General features: G+C 34.8%; 1 protein-coding gene across 1 annotated transcript in view; it reads left to right on the forward strand.

The window, feature by feature from the left end:
* Window positions 1–9,880: 9,880 nt before the first annotated feature.
* Window positions 9,881–11,761, forward strand: part of LOC104808305 — a 7,404-nt gene continuing 5,523 nt past the window's right edge. Inside the window, exons 1-2 of the mRNA XM_010533969.2 lie at window positions 9,881–10,417; window positions 11,534–11,754. Of these exons, the coding sequence (XP_010532271.1) occupies window positions 10,265–10,417; window positions 11,534–11,754 (374 nt within the window). The 5' untranslated portion in view covers window positions 9,881–10,264. The remainder of the gene's footprint in view (window positions 10,418–11,533; window positions 11,755–11,761) is intronic.

Below are 11,761 nucleotides of genomic sequence, written 5' to 3' on the forward strand. Positions count from 1 at the left end.
TCCTCGGATCCGGGCAAGCGTTGCTGCCATTGCACAGTGTGGCTGCTACCACTCGGCTCACCTCTCACCCCACTCTTAACGTGAGGGCTTTCTGCGAGCTGTCTAACGGTACCTTCCGACGCATTTGTCAGGATCGCTAGTTGTGTCTTTGTGAGTGTTACTGTCCTTAGGGTTTCATGCAAAAGATTGACATCCAATTTTTCTTGTTTAAGTTCTCTGATCTGGAAGTTTCTGGAACATCGGTGTTCTGCTTCTTGTTTCTAGTGGAATCTTATAGGTTTGGTTGCTGTTTTCCTTTATGTGGGTGTTAAGAATATATCGGGAATGAAATTGATAGGTAGGGAGTGCTCCTGGAAAGAGAGTGCTGCCGGAGTTGTAGGCTTCTTGTATTCTGCTAATTTTGTGGAACTCATTAAATATATTTGTGATTCTTAATCTTTTTAATTTAAACATTAAATATATTTGTATTCGATGAATTATGATTATGTTGGTTGTTGGTTTGATTTAGAATGTTTATATTATGTATTTTGAATTTGAATATCGTTTTGTATTTGATAGATTATATATTTTATTTTTGTTTTAGTTTTTTAATTTAATTTTTTATTTTTATTATTTTTGTGTCGGATATGGATATTTGCAAATATCCGTAGTTTTTACGGATATCCGAAATTGCGGATATCCGAAAACTACGGATCGGATACAGATAACAAAATATGATATTTGTACGGATCGGATACGGATACAAATATCTGAAAAACTCCGGATATCCGATCCGTGCCCACCCCTACTTGTAATTATCAATTAAAATACTTTCCAAACGATTTAGAACTCTATAAGTTGGATATTTTCAGGATATTTATATATAAATCCCAATATAATAGACAATAAATTTACCATCAGAATCTGTATTGAAAGAGGTCATGAACGAGTTGTCAAGAAATGATAGGTATTTGAAATAAAAAATCGGAAAAAAACCCTAAAAATTCCTGAACTTGTAATTTGGAGTAATATTAATTCCTAAACTTGTAGAGATACCTAGTAATTTCCAAACTTGTAAAATTGAACACGTTAAATCATGAACTTGTTAAATGGTTTCATAATCGTCCATAACGTTTTTTGGTCAAAAAAACGAGTTGACCGATCCGACGTGGCACGTGATGTGGCGGTAATTTTCTGAGTTGGCTCGCCACCTCACGCGCCACGTCGGATTAGTCAACTCATTTTTTGACCAAATAACGCTATAGACGATTATGGAATCGTTTAACAAGTTCAGATTTAACGTGTCCAATTTTGCATGTTTGGAAATTAATAGACACCTCTACAAGTTTAAGAATTAATATTACTCCAAAATACAAATTCAAAATTTTTTAGGATTTTTGTGAATAAAGTATGATTATCTTTTAATTTTTAAATTGATTATATATATAACGACTTTAGTTATAAAATTTTAGGCCCAGATTTTGTTATAATAACAACTATATTTTGTTATAGAGAAAATAATCTAATAATTGTATTTTTCTATCAAATATTCAAAATCTAAATTGATTATTAATTGTTTTAGAAAACATATATTAAAAAGGATATTTGGAAAAATACATTTAATTTAGAAATATCCTTTTTCATATATTTTTTTCTAAAACAATTCATAATCAATTTTAATAATCATACTTTATTCATAAAAATCCTAAAAATTTTTGAATTTGTATTTTAGAGTAATATTAATTCATAAACTTGTAGAGGTGCCTATTAATTCCCAAATTTGCAAAATTGAACACGTTAATTCCTGAACTTGTTAAATGGTTCCATAATCATCCATAGCGTTATTTGGTAAAAAAATGAGTTGACTAATCCGACTGGCGCGTGACGTGGCGAGCCAACTCAGAAAATTACTGTCACGTCACGTGCCACGTCGGATCGGTCAACTCGTTTTTTTTACCAAATAACGCTATGGACGATTATGGAACCGTTTAACAAGTTCATGATTTAACGTGTTCAATTTTGCAAGTTTGGGAATTAATAGGCACCTCTACAAGTTTAGAAATTAATATTGTTCCAAATTACAAGTTTAGGAATTTTTAGGGTTTTTTCCCTAAAAAATCATAATTGTTTTTCGGAAAATGAAAAAAAAAACTTACACTTTTACCATATCAATAATTAATAACTATACATTTTTATTTTATCATTTCAATTCTATACTAATTCAAATTCAAATTGACGAGTATGTTTTGAAAGTCTTGCTCAATATACTTTCTTCCAATAACGTCGTTAAAATTGTAGATGGAAAATTGACGTGGCAAAACGGTGATCCAACACGAACGCCAATCGTCAGCTCATGGTGGATCTATGGCATCTCACCCGAGGATGTGCAATACTCCTCCTCGGGAGCATGTATGGTTATATTGTTGGTCGTGATGTTATTTTATAATGTGTGATATAACATTTAAACTTGTATTGGTTTATTAGTTTATAAATATATTACTTTTTCCGTTATATGATTTAAATATTTATCATATATTGGTATCTTTGGATAATTATAGGATGATTTTAAATTTTCTATTGAGTTATCATTATGGGAACGATAATGAATTAAGATCACTATGACGTGTGATTGATGACCTTTGAGTTGATCATATGCATTGGATGTAAATCATAATCATGGATACTATTTGAGAAAGAGTGACCAGATGACCTGTATAAGATTGTTACATGGATATGAGTCATGACGTAAATCTGATGTAGTGGTTCATTTTGAAATCTTCATACCTAAGATGTCTAGAATATCTGACATTAGGAATGACGTATCTTGCATGTATCAAACATCATCTTTAACCGGATGATCATAACGACGTTGATCAAATGCTTTTATGAGTCATGTGAAGATAATAGACAGTCAAGACGAGATTTGCGATCTCCTTAACATGAGAGATATCGTTGGGTCCTCGTGAAAATCGCACTGTGACATCCGTATCTCAATTCCCGTAACAGATTCTGTCGAATGGACTAAAAATAATAAAATATACCAAAACCAAACAAGAGATTTTTTCAAACTTTTCAATACAAACATGCAGCAGAATTAAACAATGTCAAATCTCAAAATAGCACATGTCCAAATTAAAATAGTACACCCGTACAAATTTAGAAACCATGTTCCATAGTTCAAAACATACAATAGAAAAATATCCGTACGCGATGTTGCCTCTTCGATGTCGTCGTCCAAATTGCTACACGTGCTCCTCGTGATTTGAAAAAGATTCAACAACGAGAGCTAAGCATATAATACTTCATGAGTAGCCCGGGTTGATCCCGGTCATCCCGTTCCCAGCGAAAACGCATAATCATGCCCATATGACATCACATCACACGGCTAGCCATAAATCCTAGTCACATTGCATGACTAGGTGCACCTCGCATGCATGTCGCCTAACGCTACGTTGGCTATCGTATCACATGACCATCATATCCATATGGAATCACACTATAGGATTAGCCTAGAGATCCTAGTCACATCTCACGACTAGGTGCACCTCACACGCCTGTCACATCACGTGACATTGGCCATCACATCGCACAATCATCAATACCGTATGGCTTCGCACCATAGGAATAGCCTAAGATCTTAGTCACATCGCATGACTATGTGCACCTCGCATGCCCGTCACATCGCATGACATTAGCCACCGTATCTCGCGATCATCATGTGCATCACGGCTTGTCACCACATGGTAACGGTCGATGTCACCTCTCGTGACACATCAGAGTACAATCACAATCACACTTCCCTCGCATCGCACGAGTGAGCTTCAACCATAACATTCAACATGCATCATCATTCCTCCAGACTACAATCACGTGTATCATGGTACCCGACCCCGACCGTGGTACCATTTAACACCATGCATACTACGCCACACATCAATACATAATGAGCCACTCAGTGCTTATCTCATGCTTTACCCGTAACAGTTAGTTGGTTTATTTTCTTTCTTTTTCTCTTACGAATTCTCGTCGTTTCACTCTTATTTTTCCATAGATCGATCATTCTACCAAAGGACTGGGTCGGTTCAAGGTCTCCATTTCCTCTCGAAACCATTTTGTTCGTATTCATCGTGTTTCTGGTCCGGACCAGTCGGTCTAGGGGCTCCGTTTTGTCCCAAGACCTCTCGGTCTCATAAGTTTTCATTTTTTGTCTGTACCGATCGGTCCGGATGATAGGCTGGTCAGTCCAGTCCTCGTTTTGGCTTTATTTCATCTTCCATAGGCTAGACCGGTCGGTCCAAGGTATGGACCAGTCAGTCTAGATCAGTTTTTGCCTAGACCGGTCGGTCAGGACTCTGAACCGATCGCTCTGGGTTCTGGATTCAAACATCTTCGCGATTTCACATTTTTAGGTTTTTGGTCCAACTTCGATTGCTCATATCTCACTCATTTCCTAACCAAATCGTGCATCGTTTGTTTCTAAATGTTCATTGGAATGTCCTTTTTAATATCCATATAATAGATTATTGAAAAACTGCGTTTACACGATGAAAAACGATTTACAACTCTTGTACCTTGTATAATTTGCGATTCTGCAAATTTCAGTTTTTTCTCCATTTTCGTTCGCTCATATTTCCCTCGTTTCTCAATCAATTCGAGTGTCGTTTGTTTCTAAATCTTCATTGAAAAGTCATCTATCAATTCCAAGCAACAAATCATTGAGATATCACAGTCATAAGATGAAAATGAGAGTATACAGAAGCAACTCAAATCACTCACCTTAGAACGGATCTGTTTCCGTTTCTAACCGGATTTTGTGGTGTTTTCTTGCGATTCCAACGTCGGTGATCCTTCCAAATGTTTTAAGGTTGCCTCTTGTCGTTTTCCGAGCTCCTTTCCCCTTCTCTCCCTCTCTTTCTCTTTATCTCCCTTTCTTTTTCTTCCTCTCTCTCTTCTTCCTCTGGTTTTTTTCTTTTTCTGCAATTCTCCTCAATAATTGCCGACTTGCTCTCTTTTGCAGGGATTTTAGAGAAGATGGCTGAGGTCTAGTGCAGTTGGAAGAGTGGAGGAGTGAGTTGGCATTTCCCACTACGACACGAGTGAAGTTAGGCGACTGGTGGACTAGTTTTGGCGCAATTAAATCGCGTCCACAGGTTGCTGCCGACACTGATTTTTCCTTCGCCCTTGGATCGGTCGGTCTAGGCTACTTTTTTTTTCCAGACTGGTTTCTGCATTCCTTCACAACAACGTACCCTCCATTTTAATGATTTTTTTGTTCTATATATTTAATTATTTATCTTTGAATATAATTAAATATTTAAATCAGATTTTGGGATATTACATGCACTGTGGAAATGCATGACCGAGAAAGGGTTCTTGGACTGACCGGTTCGAACAAGACCAAGTTAGTCCGGATGGACCAGTCTAGGAAGACCATTCCGACGCGTGAGATGAGTTTTGGTTCGTTCTGCAGTCCAGTTCAGGGCAAACTTGAATCTGGTCCATCCGAACCAGAGTCGGACACCGAAAGATACCATTTCGCATTAATAGCTACTTTTGACGGACCGAGATCCACTCTAGATGGTCCGACGTTTCAAAATTTTTTGTTTTTCTTACTCTGTTAGAGTTTTAAAAGTTCTTTTAAGACAAAAGGATGCCTTACAAACCATAAATTTTCCAGATTGGATTTCGAGTCTTTGAAACCCTGATTCTCTTCAAAGATCCTATCAGATCAGTTCTAAAATATTTAGAATCTTTTTCGTCAATGAAGATACATGTAGAGGAATCGTATCTTCAATTTTAGATAATTTTAAATAGGCCCAGGATCATTCTACTATAAAGTTACATCGGATTCGAGGTAAGTAATCTATTCCCATGGTGATATACATGTTTTTCGGATTTGCATGATGGTTTTTGTTTTTCTTTACGCTATATGAAACCTATAAACCATTCCTATTCGATTTGATGAACTCGCATCTTAGGAACCCATAACGAAATCAACCAGTATCTGAGGGGTATTAAGCAATCTGATTTTTTTAGGAACGAGTATTTTGAACAGTTTGAACGAAATCTTATGTGCAACTCAAAATTAATGACATTACCATAACCAACTATTTTTGGTGTTACTTGTTGGTTCCTATGGTATTGGAGAAACGAACTCGTCTTCTAGAATCGAGGTACCTCTCTAAGACTCATTCATTTAATCCTAAATTACGCCAAACAGATTAATGAATGGATGAAACTGCTTATCTAATATCTTCGAAAAAATCGAAAATAATGTGTGATATAAGTTGGTTTTCTCTCCCCTAAACTATAATTAGGTTAAAAATGGATGGAAGTGTTAGAAGAAATCCAAGAGAATTTTTTAGTCATTAGGATAATTGGATAGTTGGATTTGCTTCCAAACTTGGAATTTGTTCAGTATTTAGAGTTGAAACTTGGAGAGTTTTGTTGAAGTTGTTATTTGCATGGAATAGAGGTTGGAAAAAGGTGATAACTAATATACGGAAACTTTGTGCAAAACACTAAGATAATTCGATTTCACATGTTTTTCGTGAAGCGAGTTCTTATATAGATCGGTTTGCTTCCACTTTAGTGTTATATGCGATTTTTGTATATTTAGTATACTTTTTTTTATTTTCTATTTACATCATAACTTAATGGTGAAAACTACTTCTATTGGTCGAAAGCAGCCAAAGCTACACTCAGTAGCAAAGGTTTGTGGAATCATACCATCGATGACGGCTTCAGTTCCTCTCACCAAGTTGAGACACAAGAAGGCATTCCCGTGCAAGGTCTGCAAACACAACAAGCTGCTCAAAAAGAAAAGGCAAAATGGCACCAAGAAGACCAGTTGGCATTGGTCCTTTTGCAAGGTTCTCTTGATCAGAATGTGCTTCAATCCTTCATTGCCCTAGATTCAACCAAGGCTTTGTGGGACGCACTCAAGGAGGTTTACGGTAATCTCTCAAATATTATATATATATATATAACTATTCCAATTTGTAATCAATCGGGAAAATTTTTTTCTCATACATCCACGACTAGGGATGAGTGTTTCGTTTCGATTCTGAATCGAAAAATACAGTATTTTTTCCAATCCAAACTATATAAAATTCATGAACGGTATTAATTTTAGAAAAACTTAATTTATAGGAACCGAACTAAATCGAATCAAAATTTTAAAAATTCAAAAATCTGATTTTTTTTATAAAAAAGATCTAAATGTTTTTAATAAAAACTGAAATCGAATCGAACCGCAACCGAAATCGAAACAAACCGAATATAATATAATAATCGATTGGTATCAGTTTTTGTAAAACCAAAATAAACGAATCGAATCATTCTCGACACAAATCCGAAACGAATACCGAAACGTCCACTTCTATCCAAGTCATAGGTCTTAAATTTTTTTAATTTTTTTTATAAGTATGATGTAGTTCAATTGTTCTAATCCTTATATATAAGAACAATAATAATAACTAATATAAAATTATATATACATACATATATAGATATATATACATATAAATACATTCGTGCATATACATATAACATACACACATACGGACCCAATTTGACATGAATAGGAACACATGTCCATTTGTTTGATTAAAAAAACAATTTCTTCATAAAATTTATCGTATTTTAATGAAATTTTATAAATGCCCCAATGAAAAAATTACGTTTATCACATGTTAAAATTAACTTTAGCTCAATTAGAGTTTTCATGTGTGTATACACACACATAAATATACATACATATTTATACACATTACATACATTACATATGTATATGTATATATATGCATATATATATATATATGTGTTTAGGTCAGTATGTATGCATGTATATATATGTATTGTAATTTTTGAATTAGTTTTTATTATTAAAATTTAGCATATTTTTAAAATATATGAATTATTTCGTCAATTGGTATGAATATAGGATTTATTTAGTAAACAGAAAGTAGAAATATTAATAATTGATACGGAAAATCAAAGATAATGTTTGTAAATTTTTAAAAAGATAATTTTGGATATATATAATCCTAATCGGATATATATAAATTTTGGAATAGAACTGGTGCCGGATACCCACAGCCCATCGGTATAATGATGGACCAAATAAAACATGAATCAACGTAATCGAAAGCTGAAAAGAAGCCCAATGAAGACCCAAAAGTTCGCGAAGACTATGGTTGGTTAGTTTGGAAAGCGTTGGAGCATTAATTTAATTAAATTCGATGATTCGTTATTGTATGTAGTTCGCTTTAATGTATTGTTTATTAGTCGGTCCAAAATATTAATAACAATCAAATTTTTTCCAATATTCGATTCAAATTGCCCACAAAAGATGCTGATGAATGCTGTTATATTTTCTAATGAAGTGATATGTTGTTTTTTTTATCTCATCATTTATCTAATGAAGTGATATGCAATTTTAAGAATATAACTAAAAACTTCAAGAAAATCAGAATTTTTTAAAGCATATTTGCTTAATTTTTTTTTAATATTAATAATTTAAAACGGCAGCGAAATCCCCTGAACTTACTGCGATCCTCGTTTAAAACGTGCTATTGAACAAAGAAAAATAACGTCCTCCAAATCCAGTAGGGAAATTAAATTATTATTTTGAAAATAATTTAATTTCTAAGAACGGAACATTCACATCATGCCTTTTCTTTTGGTAATGTGTTGGCACATCTACGGACAACCTTAACCTCCACATCATCTGCCATCTGCCATCTGCCGTCTGCATTTGTTTTGAATTACTGTTTTACCCCCTCCATCTCTGTTTGTTACTTTCCTCCCACATAAAAGGGCGTGGCATTAATAAAAGCCCCAAAAACCTCTGCCGCCTGTGTTCATGCTTTGAATATCACGTGCCCCACCCACTTTTCCAAGGAAAAATTACGCGACACAAGTTACATAATATATATATATATATATAATACTTTTTAATCTATATTTCTTGAATATATTATTTAAATATTTATTCGTATTATAATTAAAATTTAACATTTTCTTTCGGTCTTTTTTATCTTTCATTTCTCTTAAACACGATTTTTTAGATTTTACAAGATATATTAAAAGAAAATTTTGATTTATAAAATATCTGAAAAACACGTTGCATAGTGGCGAAAAGAGAGAAAATTTGGAACTATTTTCTCCATACTCATTTAAATATGAACAAATACATCTTATATATTACATTACTAAACATCCTGAAAATTTGAACATAAACGAGACAATTAGAAATAAACGAATCAAAATGAAAAATAGACAAAGGTATGTCTAGTTCGGCCGTTCCATCTCATATGTGGGGAGAGATATGCGCAATAAAATACGTTATTAAAGGCTGTTTCTAAACTCAGGAATATAATTTGGATCGAAAGTATATATGAATCTCCCGATTAACAAAAAAATAAAAAATAGACAACAAAAACAATTAACAAACTGAAAATTCATTCTAATATTTTTTTATTTCATTGTAATATTCCTTAACACTATTCACAAGATGAAAATAGTGAATTTTTATATTACACATACGAATATTCACTATATTATATATATCAAATGAAATGACAAAATCTCTAAGATGAAATATCCATAACTCGATGTAGATATATTGAAAAATGAACCTATATAGATAATCTTAAACTTAGTATTTTGAAAAATCTAGAATATAAAATAAGATTATTTTAAGTATATTTCGTCAAATAAGTTTTTGTTAGGTGTTAGTAGAGTGCCATCAAAATTAGCTCATCTAGACCGGTCAACTCCGTAATTAGTAGAAGTCACGGCCCTGTCACGTTATCATTTCCCCATCCTGCCCGTGCTGCCCGTACCTTCCCGGACTGCCCCTTCGGCTCGAGCTTGCAGCTAAGTTCGTGTTTGCATTCCGCCTTTTTCTTGCCGTCTCGTTCTATCTCTTTCGTCTTCTTCGAAATTTTGCTCTCTGATCGATGACTGTCCTTCTCGACGGAATTTTCTATCTCCTGATCGAGACGTGGCTGTGATCTTCTGCTTTTGCGCGTTAATTCGGCGGATCTGCGGCTCGATTGGATCGGGGAATCGTTTTGGATCAACATCGAAACCCTAGGGTTGGCGATTCGGTGTAGGCTAGCGGACTAAGGATGGTTTGTGGGGGATGAACGATTTGGAATTAGATTTTTCTCGGTAGATTCTGTGCTTGGGATTGGATTTGCGACGAAGAAAAAGGGGGGAAAGTTTGTGAAAGGAGGCGAGGATTGATGGTACTCGAAGGGGAAAATGCAAGGCGGCTATGCATGGGAGGGCATGTGAGGAGAGGAAAAGGGGACGGCACATGTGGACAGCTCCCTTGCGTGCACCTGCGAGTGTGAAAGCCATTACTTCTTCTGCGACTGCTGCGTCTTCGTTGCTTTTCTTGTCCTCTTCACCTGATTCCTTTTTCAAGGTAATCATCATATATTTGATTTTGTAATTTTCTTTGTTTTTGTTTTGGACCATTTGTTGTGGATGGAAATGGGTAAATGGTGCTGTGAGTTTGGCTGATTGGAGCCGTCGGATTTAGTGGGGCAAATCGATTGATGTTGTCCGGTTCTTACTGATTGATGCGGGTTGATTGAAGGGAGGAACTGTTCCGAAGCTTGAGATACTTGGATTAAGGGATGATGTTAATTCTGGAATTATGTAGAAGTTTGAAACGATGCAATCGCTATTTTATGCATTTAATTGAGAGAAGTTATGGATAGAAGTTAGTCTTGTCCATATCTTTATTACATTCAATTTCCTTTCTGGCTGGAAGTAGTCATTGTGGTTTTTTAAATTTGTATCCCTTTTTCTGTTCATAGTGTTGGTGGAAGAACTGCTCATTTGCTTCTTGTTTACTGTCTGTCGTGCTGCCATGTCTTGGGGATCTGACTTGTATTTTTATGCGAGGAAGCTGAAGCAAGGGCTTTTGAGCTCTAGCACATGCGAAGTTTGCAGAAGTAACATGGAAGGCTTCTTATTTGAACATCTGGTGTTCAGAGCAATAGTATTGATGATTGAGTCGTGTTTATAGGATATAATTAAACGGATCTTGTGTGAAATATGATGGCTTCAAGTGACAAACACATTACAGTAAAAAAATTGTTTATATGATGAAATCTTGATTGAGAGATAACACTTTAATAGTGGCTCCGTGGGGATGATAATGTCTACATTGTTACAGTTTTGTCATTGTTCTGTCGGGTGATCTGGAAATAAAAAGATTTATGGAACGACTTCCTTTGGAGTTCCACTGTATTTTACATAAACTGGAACTTCTGGAAAGATTGTCTTCTACCATTGTATATCCTCTACAAGAAGAGGCATCATCTGATATTCTGAAATGATTTCAGTTTAGCTACTTGAGATTAATTATAATTCCATTTTCATGTGATTTCCTTGTATTGTTCTGGAATTTCAGATGATAAGTTATATCTGTTCTTTAATTTTTAATGTTTTTCCGGGTAGCTGTTATCTTGATAATGAGATCTTTCTATATGATTACTGGGAAGTTTAATGTTTTCTTTTGCTCCTATTGTAGGACGGACGCAAAATTAGTATTGGTGATTGTGCTTTATTTAAACCATCGCAGAACTGTCCACCGTTCATTGGTATAATTCGTTCAGTAACTTCTGTAAAGGAGAATCAGCTCAACTTGGGTGTAAATTGGCTGTATCGACCTACTGAAGTAAAGCTTGGCAAAGGCATCCTTTTGGACGCTTTGCCAAACGAAATATTTTACTCCTTTCATAAGGATGAGATTCCTGCT

The sequence above is a fragment of the Tarenaya hassleriana genome, unplaced genomic scaffold (assembly GCF_000463585.1).
Source record: "Tarenaya hassleriana unplaced genomic scaffold, ASM46358v1 Cleome14, whole genome shotgun sequence".
NCBI lineage: Eukaryota > Viridiplantae > Streptophyta > Magnoliopsida > Brassicales > Cleomaceae > Tarenaya > Tarenaya hassleriana.